The sequence below is a fragment of the Ascaphus truei genome, chromosome 2 (assembly GCF_040206685.1).
Source record: "Ascaphus truei isolate aAscTru1 chromosome 2, aAscTru1.hap1, whole genome shotgun sequence".
In the NCBI taxonomy this organism is placed as follows: domain Eukaryota; kingdom Metazoa; phylum Chordata; class Amphibia; order Anura; family Ascaphidae; genus Ascaphus; species Ascaphus truei.
The window spans coordinates 439,901,771-439,916,218 of record NC_134484.1 but is presented as its reverse complement, the minus strand read 5'-3'; the positions used below and the strand labels follow the sequence as shown (position 1 = coordinate 439,916,218).

The 14,448-nt window shown below is 41.5% G+C and overlaps 1 protein-coding gene and 1 long non-coding RNA gene across 5 annotated transcripts in view; one reads left to right on the top strand and one right to left on the bottom strand.

Annotated features, from left to right (window-relative positions):
- Positions 1–6,375, top strand: part of DNAJB6 (DnaJ heat shock protein family (Hsp40) member B6) — a 94,834-nt gene extending 88,459 nt beyond the window's left edge. For both annotated transcript variants that reach the window (XM_075587849.1, XM_075587848.1), the window contains exon 10: positions 4,082–6,375. In XM_075587849.1, the coding sequence (XP_075443964.1) occupies positions 4,082–4,164 (83 nt within the window). In that variant the 3' untranslated portion in view covers positions 4,165–6,375. The remainder of the gene's footprint in view (positions 1–4,081) is intronic.
- LOC142487846 (uncharacterized) overlaps positions 1–14,448 on the bottom strand; it is an 83,517-nt gene that overhangs the window by 53,498 nt on the left and 15,571 nt on the right. The gene's annotated exons all lie outside the window — the stretch shown is intronic.

Sequence of the window (14,448 nt, the reverse complement as noted above, 5' to 3'; positions counted from 1 at the left end):
TTTCCGTCTCGGTTCTCTTTTTATAAACAAAGCCACCAAGGGCATTTATTGGTTGTCTCATTTTAAATTCGACTGAAACACTAACTGCAATAAATAACTTGACTTACAAATACTGTTCCAGTTGACACTATTTCCTCTCCCTTGCCACTGCTAAATCTCAGTAATTATCCCTGCATGGCGCATTTTAATCCTTTGTACTACCATAACAGTACGGAAGTGTGAAGCGAGGATCATCCAGTGAGTATTTGCCCTTTATAATAACTTTGCAATCCTATGGAATGTTCTACACCAGGGAGGCCAACTCCAGTCCTCAAGGGCCACCAACAGGTCAGGTGTTCAGGGTGTCCCTGCTTCGGCACAAGAGGCTGTCGTTGTCCTGACCTGTTGGTGGCCCTCGGGGCTGCAGACAGCTTTCTCGGCCCTTCCCCCCACGTGTCAATGACCTTGCGAGAGCCCCCCACCCCAAATGCGCACACACTAAACCCCCCTCCCCAAATACACACACACACACACACATACAAACACTATATCCCGCCTCCCCTCCCCCCCACACACACACTAAGCCCCCTTCCTCACACACACAATAACCCCCCTCCCCAAATACACACGCGCACACACACACACACACACACACACACACACACACACACACACACACACACACACACACACACAATAACCCCCTACCCAAATACACACGCACAATAACCCCCTCCTCAAATGCACACACACCCAATAACCCCCTCCCCAAATACATACAAACACTATATCCCGCCTCCCCCCACACACACACTAAGCCCCCTTCCCCACACACACAATAACCCCCCTCCCCAAATACACACACACACACACACACACACACACACACACACACACACACACACACACACACACACACACACACACACACACACACACACACAATAACCCCCTACCCAAATACACACACACAATAACCCCCTCCTCAAATGCACACACACCCAATAACCCCCTCCCCAAATACACCCACCCAATAACCCCCTCAAATACACGCACACACAATAACCTCCTACCTAAATACACACACTAACCCCCATCCCCAAATACACACACACACACACACACACACCTCTTGGAGGGTAAGACGGCCCCAGTCTTCACTGATGCACGCGCGCCTGGAGGCATGTGCACGGGTGAAAGCCGTGGTCTATGGTTGAGCTGCAGGAGATCGCAATGCGGGGCACAGCCATGATGTCACATGGCTGGTTTGCCGTCATTGGCTGAATCGCCGCCGTTATGTGGCCAGCGCTCCATTGCCACAAGAAAAGACACAATCCTTGTCTTTTGCAAAATGTGGTCGCGCATCGCGATCTCGACATGCGCGTGCAGGCAGCTACTAGGCCCGGCGCCATAGAGGAGTGGATCTTGTTCCCGTCGCACACGCCGTAGTGCGCACAGCAGCGGCCACCGTGGACTCAGCCTAAGGTGCCTTAAAGGGTGGTATAAGGAGGAGCGGAGCCTAAGGAAGGGAGGGACAGATGGGAAGGGGAGGGTCCTTCAGGAGAGAAGAAAGGGGGGGGGGGGTGGCAGCCAGGAAGTGGAAGGGCCCTGCAGGAGGGACAGATGGGTGCGACAGCCAGGAAAGGGGAGGGCCCGGCTTGCCTGCACATAGGAAACTGTAGAGTTGCCAGCAGGGACGCCAGGCCCCTTAACTGGCCAGGCCCGTGACTGCAGTCCTGACTGTCCTCCCCCTGTCGGCGGCCCTGGTGGCCCTTGAGGACGGGAGTTGGTCACCCCTGGTATAGAACATAACTTTTGGCATTAGTATTAAAGAAGTAATCACATTGATTTGTGACGTAAAGAAACTACTGTGACTATTGTACAATATTATTGCAAATATTCTGTGTTTGTAATTCCACCGGCACAGAGAAAAATTGCTGAAACGAACTATGATTTATCTTCAAATACCGCCATTCTGCAGCTGAAATGTTGGCACATCTAGCACTAAAAGGGTCATTTCTAGATCTGAAAGAGAGACCTTTAGGGTCGTTTTTTGGCAACAAAATCCTATGAACTTCAGTGGGGATTTTTCTGCTGAAAACAGCTTGAACGACCGATTCAGTAGATATAGAATAGGGCCCTTAATGTGTTACATTAAACTACAATATGATGAACTAGACGAAATCTATATATTCATTACCTATGTGTTAAAGTCTTATCTTAACAATGACAAAATGTGTTGGGTGAGGATACAGTAAATGTTTGATTCAAAGGTCCAGCCTGTGCGGGATCAAATCACACAGCGATATGCTTAAGAAGATAAATCTATTTAATTTGAAGTGCTATAATGTCACTCAGTGAGAGGGGATTAACAGCCATCTTGATTCAGGTTTCAACCTCATTTTTTTTTAGGAATAAAATACATAATGTAAAAATCAGTGAGCAGGGAAAAAACTAGAGAGGGGAAATCAGAAACCATTTGCACTGAGCTCACTTTGCCCCTCCGGTGTGGCCTGACACCATTAAGGTGCCGTCCAATTTACTTGAATTACTGTAATTTTTCTACGAACTAATGTACTTTGCTGGCCACAACTGTGATTTGTATTTTATTTTTTAAAGGATTGTTTTATAACTCAAACTGTATTTTTAAAATGGCACATTTAAAATAACCTCCCATCGCTGGAAACGGAGTAGCTGGGAAGATGCTTATTGTTTAGGTCATTACCAGTCTTATTAAACAAGTGAGCATTAGGCTTGCACATAAAGGAGTCATCACAGGCCATTTTCACTGCTGCCCTTCTCTGCAAGATCATTCAGGATGTCTTTGTGGTTGAGTATTGGTTATTTATGCCATTATACATCGCTTTTATTGCGTGTTAAGTCATTGAAGGAGACAGATTTTTTTTTAACTGATTCTTTACACCATTGTAATTGTGTATTGCAGAATATCTATATTTACTGTAGCCAATACATATTCTGCCATGTTGAGTATAGACTGACAATGCAATGTAGATCATATCTACACATATGTGTATCTACAGCAAATCTATATTATATCGGTACTATTATACCAATTGCAAAAAAGCTTAGAATTTGCAGCGCTCTGCTTCAGCTCAGCTTATGCCACAGCACATCAGTTTTAGGTGTGTGCGTGTGTGTGTGTGTGTATATGTGTATATATATATATATATATATATATATATATATATATATATATATAGTGTGTGTGTGTATACACACACAGAATGTAGCCTGTATAGAACAGTGGTTCTCAATCCTCAGGGTACCCCAGCCATACTAGATTGTAGAAATAACCAATCCTCTAGCAAACGTTTAAATTCAGTTTTACATACAGATGTAGCTGACTTCCTTGGTCCCGCTGATAACACAACAGATCACGTTCTAATATCACAGTATAGCCATAGGATTTCATGGAACTGATGTTGCAGCAGATCACAGAATATCCCGCTGTAACTGGCCAGCAGGGACAATTCATGTTGTTGCATCTGTATTGGTGGGATTCTGACTGGTGACTAGCACAATAAGGGGTACAGGCAGTCCTCGGTTATCCGACACAATGCGTTACTCAAAATGGCGTCGGATAGCGAAACATGTAAAGCGAAACACGTTTTCCCATAGGAACACTGTTTAAATGAAAGGTTCCGTTCCTGAAGGCATTTTTAATGCTAAAATACACAAAATATTTTACGCAGACAATAAGATATGCAGCATACACATAAATTATATAGTGTATATACTGTATTATATATATATATATATATATATATATATATATATATATATATATATATAACATCATATATAATATAGTATTATATATATATATATATATTATACACAAACAACTTTGCAAAGCGTCGTAAGAGCGTTGGATAAGCCGTTTTGGCGTTGTAAAAATGAACATAGGTATGCATTGCATAGCGTTGGATAAGCCATTCGTTGTAAAATGAAGCGTTGTAAAACGAGGACTGCCTGTATTGCTAAAATGCCACAAACATGGGGTTGGAAACAGCCCCATATTACTACGTGAGAAATAAATACCTACGTGTAGAATCGTCTTTGACTGGCCATGTTTTCTCAGGACACAAAGAAGGAGGCAAGAGAAAGAAGCAGAAGCAGAGAGAAGAACAAAAGAAGAAGAAAGCTTCCAAACCAATCCACTAAAATGGACATGGGAGGTCTAAATACCTTACACAAGAGAGCACCATATTCTATGACCGTAACATAAACACCTTTTTCGATTTGTGTATATACATTTTTGGAGCTTTGTTCACATTATTAGAAAAATAAATAAATAAAGGTGATTCATGCAAAACCCCAATCAATGGCCCATCTTCAACATACTGTGCAGCCACTCTGCGTGCTGGAGACGAGATCCATTGCCCCCGGCACCGAGAAGGCGTGTCACAGCATATTGAAGAGGAGCCAATATTGGGAGAGGTTTGCAATGTGTCGGAAGTTCCTCTCGCCCGGATGGAGCTTCCAACTTTGTGATTGCACTAGTCCCTTTCTTCAGTGTACGGGATATAGTTCTTACGTAGAGGTGTCACAACCACGCTTATTATCTAAGAGGTTAGTTTGGACAGTTGCTACATTTTGGCATTTTTGCTCCATCTTTTATGCTTTCCTGGAACTAAAACTGTTAAAAGATGTCTTCTGGAATACTGTCTGCCTTTGAGATCAGTTGCCAGCTGCTGAATAGAGCATTGTAGTCCTATTTGTACTCTGTTATGATGAGGACTCTTTAAACGTACAGATGTAGCAGACCTTGCCGCTTCCCATTAATGCTGGCGCGTTATGTACCAGTAGCGCTATTGGAAACCATGGTTATGACTGTAACACAGGTGCTATTTAACGTACTGATTCGGCTCAGCGGGGGGGTTAACCTCTGCTACATCTGGATCTGGCCTGTTTTGCAGGAATTAATTTCTTGGCAAATGATGAAGGACTTAATTAAGCTTCTAAAGTGGCACTCGAGTCCTATTCCAATTGTGGTTTGGCGACAATTTGAGTTTATTAAATGTTCAAGCCATTTTGTATCTTATTTTGTTTACATAGGATTGAAGCAGGGGGTCTCCGGAGCGGGAACCCATCTTGGTTCCGGGGACCTCCTGCTTCCAGAGATACTCCGAAGGGGGTGCCGGTATCTCGACAAAGTTTAAAGCTCTCGCGTCACGCGGGACAAGAGAAAGCTGCACCAGATGATGTCACAGCTTCCTATTGGTCCGCAGGGCGCGTAAGCTTTGAAAAGTGGCCATTTTGTGAACCCTGGTTGGCGAGCTGGCGTGGCTACCGGTACCCCCTGCAGAGGGCTATATCTCCGGAAGCAGGGAGTCCACAGATTTGAAATGAATGGGGTTTAGCTCCGGAGACCCCCTGCTTCAATCCTATGTAATATATATATATATATATATATATATATATATATATATATATATATATATATATTTATTTGAGGGAAAAACAGCCAGCTTGGATTGCCTGTTTAACACCTTCACTGCCGGAGAGACCCCCAATGCATTTCAAAACAATGCATTACCAGCGCCTCTGGCAGCAAAGGGAGTAAGAAATAGCCTGTATTGGCACCGTTATTTCTCATAGTTTAGGAACGTTTCAGGTAAACCTGCACAATGTGTATGCTGTGTTATTTCTGACATACCTCGCTTGCTTTTTCCAACCATGTGCTTATTAAAATGCTTATGTTTCGCTTTTCTACACCGGCTCACCATAAAAACAGCTAAATATACAGTGTTATTCAGTATTCTCTGTTTTTGTGCCTGCCCATATAATAGATACAGAGAAACCCACGGCACAAACCTGCTGCACATTTAGTCAAGGAGGAAAATTACAATGGGCAGCTGGTGGACTTCCATAAATATATGCACCAACCTAGAAGGGCGGTCCTCCAGCATTACTAGATCCAATGAGGCGGTGACAACGTTCAGAAGAATAGCTAATATTCTGTTTTAAATCATAAACCAGACTTGGTCTCTGGGTGGAAGCTGTGAAAATGCCATACAGATGGGTCTCAAAGTGACTTCCTGACCCACAGCTTTTGTAGAAGATAAAAGGGTGTCTGGCAGTCACGGGGGCCAATTTAATTCTGAATTTTGCAGCTGTCACCCAAGCACAAAAGCTAATTTGGAATAAGTTAAACAATCCAAGGGAGGATGTAAAAAATTGTATATTTTTTTCTATTTAAACCTCTCTTCTGTTTTGATCCGTTTCTCCTTAGTACCAACTAATACATTAATTTCACCTGCATGCCAATATGCCTGTATTCACCGTACCTAATGTTATGCTCTACACAGAACCATCTAATTGAATGTTAACTTGCAGCCATATTCATTATTAAATTAATACATCTGAAATGTTCCTCTGCCGTTTGACAATTTGTATAGTTTTAATGGGATATGGATATATATATATATATATATATATATATATATATATATATATATATATATATATATATATATGGATATATATATATATATATATATATATATATCCATATATATATCCATATATATATATATATATATCCATATATATATATATATATATACACACAAGAAAGTTCAGGGCACTCTAAGTGGGTAAAAGGGTAAGGGTAAAAAACTTATCGTTTCAGTCGTGGTGCTCGCAGTGCAGCCAGGATCACCATCCAGCAGCAAGAATATACAAAACAGAGATTCAAAACGTCCGCAGCACTCCCAAAATGTTGTCAAATGCAAAAAGGTTGTAATGGAACATCACAAGCATCAGGGGTAGTAACAGCAAAAAATGGAGTAACATGTCGGACCTCACGCTCCTTTCTCAAGCCCCTTGAACCTTTTTGCATTTGACAACGTTTTGTGAGTGCTGCAGCCTTTTGGATCTCTGATATATATATATATATATATATATATATATATATATATATATATATATATATATATATATATTATATATACCTAACCATCACATTTATCAAGGTCTGGTGAGGACTGAAACGTTATGAATAAAGAACTATTATTTATTTTGAAAGTCCTGTGGGTGCCTGTATTTCATCATTATACTGTATCCAGACTCCTACAGCTACACCTGGACAGTACATGTGTATGTATAATATATATATATATATATATATATATATATATATATATATATTATATAACATTGTTTGGGGGTGAAAGATATTTTAAGGATGGAATCACTTGATTTATAAATGTAAAAAGAAGAAAGTGCAGTACTATCAGGTCAGGCCAAAACAAGGAATTACTGTTTAGGAATAAATTGATATGAAGTAATACTAAAATTAATAAGTTTACTACGGACCAGATTCATTAAAGTCCATTACAGGGGAAGGCCCCCAAAAATTGGCATTTACTGCAATTCATGTTAATCTGCAACATGCCTCAGTGAATGCGCCCTTAAGATTTACCACGAAGGGTTACAAAGCTTTATCCGTGTCAGTGGATATTGTTACATTTTTGATCCACTGAATTTTTCCAAGTTCCATGTGTCTCTGCTCCTTTAGGCCAACTGGTTAGAGAGGTACCATGAGCATAGCGCGCCACAAGCCTTTCACCTATATGTCCCCTTCATATTAATACTTATGTAATAGTGACTGTGAAGTGTAATTGAAGTTAATGTCATGCATAGATTAAACTATAGAAAACAGAGAGTATTTCAGGAGTGTCTCTTTTCACTGGTGCAGAAGTGCTGTCCAACATCACAACTAAAGTCCTGTCTTTGATTTCTGTTTCACACACAGGGGTTTTGTATTACAGTCTCCCAGCTGCAAAACTGGGCAAAAACATTGTGCTGGGTTTTCAAAGAAAAGGTTCTGATCAGATATACTGTGGGTTTGGCCTTTGATAAACATGACGCCATTTTGTTTGCTCCAGTTTTGCTACTGGGAGGCTTTGGGACGTAACCTCTATCGTTATCTGTTACATGTTAATATTCAAATACAACTACTGCTGATGTGAATGACTTATTTTATTTTGGACTTTGGTATTTGTGGTGTTCAGGCAACAAATGTTATTCAAATGCTGATTTCTTCAAATCAAACATTGTATTTCAAAATCTATGTACAGCTTTCTTTTTCCAGATAGAGGTACGTTATTCATTGTTGATGCTGTGTTACTAATACATAATAATAATAATAAAGATACAGACTAAAAAGACTGTAATTTGTTATCAGTACATCATTTGCCAAATAAAGGGATGAAAGACACAGCGTTTTTGTGCTAAAATAGAGGCTGGTATCATACTGAGCTCTCTGCGCGTGTCTGGTTATCAGGTGGGCAGGTCATTTTAGGTCTTTAAAAATGACCCCTCAGATCTGTTAAACACATTAAATACTTCCTACATTTGACCATACGAAGATGGAGATATACTGGACAGCGCCTACATGTCAATGGTCCTTAAAGATGCAATGCTTGGGTGTCTTTGGAAATGAATGGGCGGGGGGAGGGGAGAGGGGATTTTTCTCCTAGGCCTCTGAAAGCAGAATGTTTGTCAATCAAGTGTTGATTCAGCATCTAGCCCACCCTATTCTTGGTAGAAAACAAATAAAGAGGAGAGGGAGCTTTGTCTTGGCAAATATTTATTCTGCACATAGTGATAAGAATGAGAGGACAGAATCCCTCTAAGTGCGCTCTGTGCGTCACGTATTATGATGTGATTTATAGTTAAAACAAACTTTAATGAGTAAAATGTAAAAATTATTATATTAATTGGTATATTGGTCTATGGCCAATCGGTCAGCAACATGGACGTATACAAATAACACATTAATATATACTTATAGCAGGTAAGTAACCACACTAAAGTCGAATTACGAGTGGGTAAACCGACCCAAAATAGACCCAATCATTTCCACCAACAGCAAATAAATGCACACCAGGCTAGTGTATTACTGAAATAGTTACAGCTGTAGCGGCCGTTATTCAAACAAATCACAGCGCCGTTTTCGTGTGCTCTGCTGTACTCACGCAGCATGAACGCGCCCAATCGCCCCAGGCTCCCGCGCTTATCGCGATGTCTTTGTTGAATTTCATGGATTCTGTTTCTTTGGGTGCAATGAAATGAATGAATTGCAATGTGTACAGTACTGTGCTACTGTGTCAATTTAAGGTGTTTAAAAACCAGAACACTAAAATGCCATTTTCTGCACTCGCGTCTTAAGGTGGTACGGTTGGAAGACATCCCGCGTCATGACATCGGTATTCCGATGTACACAATGCGTGAAGTGTTTGAATAACGGCCACTGCAGCTGTAGATCTGATACTTAGAGCCCCTATATGTCTTGCCACAATAAGGTGGTTGGGTTCAGGATCAGTGTTGGTATGTCAGTGGACAGGGCTGACTTGCTGTAGGTAGAATTGGATAGATAGTGGTTATTTAATGTCAAAATAGTAACAATGATACAGTCAATAAGTAGTCAGCTCCGACGTTTTGGAACATGGAGTTATAGTATAACCAGTATCTACAGTGTATCAAAGTAAATTGTATCCAACTTTAGGTGTGGTAAACTAGTTACTCTGTAGTAAAAGATACATAAATGTCTTTGGTATCCTTACGCATAGATAACTGGGGGATCTTTTCTAAACAGCAGCCGTGAACAGGCAGTCCTCGGTTATCCAACGGAATCCGTTCTGGAAGTAGCTTTGGATAGTGAAACCGTTGTAAAGTGAGTCCCATGTTAATCGGTGGTGGTGAGTGTTGGATAACGCATTCCGACGTCGAAACATGGCCCATAGGGTTGGATTGTAAAGCCTTGGATATGCCATTCGATGTAAAGTGAAACGTGGGATAGCGAGGACTACCTGTATGTATCTTTTAGTGCAGAGTAACTAGTTTATCACACCTGAAGTTGGATACAATTTAGTTTGATACACTTTACCTTACCTGCAGGGCAGTCCATTTCCTGTCATACAGTGTAGCAGTAGGTTTTCTTATTTGTAAATAGGACTCACCAGGACTGCAGCAAGAGCAGTTCAATCCAGAGGGGTTTTCAGCCTCTCTCCCCCCCACCCCCCTAAAACTCCCTACAGGGCTGATACTGGCATCCTACATGGGCTCTGAGAATCGGGAGCACGCGCATGTGTGTGCTGTATCTTAAAGCGGCCAACGTGATGATATCATAGACACCACAGCTCGTGTAGTGTGCTGAAATGCTCAAAGTCTCAGAAAGCTGCTGGAAAGAGTGCATCAGACAAAGGGTCACTGTCCAAATCTTCTAGGTAAGTCCTTACCTTGTTTTTCTATGACTTCAACAGAATGCATTGGTGCTGTGAAGAATGAAGATATTTTATTTCCAAGAGGAGGGTCCCATGAAAGTTGTATTTATGTACAGGTACAGTCCAAGCAAATGTGCTAGTAAGTAGGTGGCATCTAGTCCTTATAGGATGATCCAATCATATGCACCTGGACTGACTTGCAGACTTTGTGGATGGCGTCACGTGATATGTGAAATCAAACACAAAGAAAAATCATAGTGTATACTGCTAGTTAAAATTACATATAACATAAAAAACACACACATAGAACTCCAATGACAAACATCAACATAAAACACAAACCGAAGCTAAATGAACAATTAAACTCATTTATTAAAAATACTGAAAACTAAGTTCAATAAAAATGGAGATGGCTTGTTGAAGAAGAACCAGAATCCTAATTACAACACAGCAGTTTGTTTCAAGCATGTGAGTCCAACTTTGGCAAAACAACTCCTTCTCTCTCCTCAGTCACCGTGGGGGGATCTGCAGAACTTCCCAATATCACCGGTGCACTCCGTTGTAATTCTCAAACACTTGATGTGCTCGCCGGGGGAAAGCTGCTGTTTGCTGATTAGCTGGAAAGATGCCCCACGCTTGAAACACTGCACACACGCCTCTCCAAGATCGCCTTAACCTCTGACCCTACGCATTTCGTTTCGTCACTTCCTCAGGGAAACCCCTGATGAAGCGTGGGGCATCTTTCCGCAGCAAACGGCAGCTTTCCCCCGACGAGCACATCAAGTGTTTGAGAATTACAACGGAGTGCACCGGTGATATTGGGAAGCTCTGCAGACCCCCCAATTCTCCCCCCCGCCCCGGTGACTGAGGAGAGAGAAGGAGCTGTTTTGCCACAGTTGGACTCGCATGCTTGAAACAAACTGCTGTGTTGTAAGTAGGATTCTGTTTTTATAACCAGACCATCTTCAACAAGCCATCTCCATTTTTATTGAACTTAGTTTTTAGTATTTTTAATAAAGGAGATTAATTGTTAATTTAGCTTCGGTTTGTGTTTGTGTTTTATGTTGATGTTTGTCATTGGAGTTCTATGTGTGAATGTTTTTTATGTTAGATGTAATTTTAACTAGCAGTATACACTATGATTTTTCTTTGTGTTTGATTTCACATATCACGTTACGCCATCCACGAAGTCTGCAAGCCAGTCCAGGTGCATATGATTGGATCATCGTATAAGGACTAGATGCCACCTACTTATAGTGCTTTTGGACATTTACTTGGACTGTATCTTTAATGCGCCGGTTTGTATCTGTTTTCTGCATTGTTTTCTCTGATTTGGTTTGGTTAGTGTTTCCGGACAGCCTTGGCTCATTTATATGAGTTTACTTTGCACTCTGAAATAATAGAGTGCATTTCACAGTATTATTTTATTGTTTATTAAGCTTAAGCGCTTTTTCCATCATCTTTTCGTTTTGTTGTATTTATGTACAGGTGCTCAGTGTCTTTGGTTACCTTTCTCAGGGTGCTGGTGTCCATGCAGGTGTCGTAAGCATTGTTGATAAGGAAGGGCGCAAGGAAGTTTTATTCAGACAAACTTTTTCTTTATTTACATCATGCAAACACACTTCTTCACTGGGTGCTCAGGTAGCATCCCAAGTAGACACATGGCTTGTCACCGATACATTCATGGATAATTAGCAATCCCTTACATGTGAAACTGAGGCTTGCTAGCAGCCCACTGGGACTCTTGGCAGGGGTGCACCCTCATTAAAGGTTCCATATCCTGTCACCCTGTGCAGCACCCTCCTAGCCCCTACCTTGGCTGCTAGTGTGCTGCTGGGACTTGTCTTTGGGCAAATCCCTTGTGACACTGTGAGGCCCTATTCTTGGGGTCCTCTAGCATAGGTGTCACGCACATCTCCTTAAGAGGGTGGGACACTCCTCACCCTATCATATGTGGCCCTGTCTGGATTAGAGACAAATTCCCTAACTGACAAAACAGTAACGGTGACCATTCATTTCTGAACACAGTTACACATTTGAACTAGACGCTATATACAGTGAGGCTTTTTTCTTCATATCCCAGGAACCTGAGTTACAGAACCTTCTGCAGCTCTATATATACACTTTAGTGATGTTACCATCACCCTGGATACAGAGGGAGTGGTTTGGTTATGCTCAGTCATCCTGTAGCAGGTGACAAGCTAAACGCCTTCCAGAAGGTGGGCATGGCTAGGCCTCTGCCTAATCACTATGCATCATGTGATGGGAGAGGGTGTTATACTGCAGCAACCCAGGCAGTTAATTCTTTAGGGTCCTTAACCCCTTAAGTGAAAATAGTAATCTCAAAAGGGGGTTACATAAATTAGCAAAAGAATATATCCCTGAGGCATCATTGGATGCGGTATGCCTTTCATCAAGATCTATGGCACTCTTAGTGGCAGCGAGAAGGACATTGTGGCTGAGGCATTGGGTGGCAGACTCCACCTCAAAGAACAATCTATGTTCCCTGCCTTTCAAAAGCAAATATCTATTAATCCGAAACATGAATTCAATAATATTCAATGTGTCAGGAGACCAAAGTATGTTCCTTCCGCAAGAGAGAGCAAGGTGATTTTATAATCCCCAGCAAGACAGGATACCTTACAGGAATGCCGAGGCCTATAATCCTGGGAGACCTTTCTTTTACGTGGCTGTGACAGGGTGAAGTCAACCCCTATCAGTTATGCCTGGGAAACATATGTCTGAGTGCTTCATTCAGCACTCATAAGGGTTAACTCAGGTGGAAGCTAGCTAATCATGATGTAAGCTGACACCTGAGAGCCAGCAAGGTAGATAAGGATCTTGTTACCAGCAGTAGCTGCCTGTGTCAGAGGAGAGCACATGGATAGATGTGCTGCTAGCCAGAAGGATACAACACACTACTTACTGCAGCCCAAGTAAGATTTCTTTCATTTGTTTGCATGACTGCTTAAAAAGACTCTTACGGTTTGGGTATGGTTTAGCCAGCCAGCCTGCTGGCTAGGACTGCTGTGTTAGTCAGTTTTCTCCAAACGTGGAGCAGGATTTATTTGCTTAAAGGGACAGTGTACCCGCATGTTATGTTGCTGTGGAGAAATAAAGCCACTGAACGTTTTCATTTATCCTGAAACTACACATGTGGACTGTTCCCTGACCTCGGCTACAGGCCGTCCTGCCACAGTGGCACAGAGGAAAAGGATCCTTCGGAAGAGGAGAGTTTGCATGAAATAAGGAGAGCACTACAGTTCAATGTGGGAGGAAGGCTGGCACAGTTCTCAGCTTTATAGACTCAATCAGTAAGAGACAGATGGGTTCTTCAGGTCATCTCATCAGGTTACCATCTAGAGTTCACTCAAGAACCACAAGAGAACAAATTTTACATTTTCAAGTGTCCAAGATCCAGTTTAGAAATCGAAGCGTTAGACCGTAATCTAAAAGACAACACTGAATCAAGTGATAAGGGAAGTCCCTCACTCTAAAAAAATATATAGGAATCTACTCCAGAATATTTCTGGGCAGAAACATGCTCATTGAATTCAGGGCAGTATTGGATCTCAGGAAGCTGAATACTTTCCTCCAAATAAGAAAATTCAAGATTGTATCCTTAAACACTATTGTTCAAAAAGTTACGCCAAAAGGTTGGTTGGTTTCAATAGTCGTGAAGTCCCAAAGGACTTTTGTCACAACGGGTTTCCAAATGTACCCATACCTGGATGAGTTATTGGTACAATTTTAAGACAAAACTTTGTTACTGTCACGCACACAGATAGTAATCACGTTCCTGGAACATCATGGATAGATAATGAACCGAGATAAAAGCCAACTAACCCCATCTCAGTCTTTGAAATTGCTGGGAGTCATATTCAAGACACTACATCTTACAGGGAGTAACTACATCTTACACTACATCTTACAGCTGTCATACTTCCTCACTCACGTTCAATATTTATCGTTAATGATTATTATTTCATATTACGTGGCGGTTCTCCCTTGTAGTATGGGTTATACACTGTGACATGTATTTTGTTTGTACTTTAATTGCATTTAGTCAAGGCTACACACATGCCCTTTATTAACCGCTAATTGTAAAGCGTTATTGGTATATATTTAGCTGCTCTACTCTACTCTGAGTGCTGTCTCGTTTCTTGCTGCGTGGTCTTGGACTCCTGGTCTGCCTGGTAAGGAATCTCCATTTTTA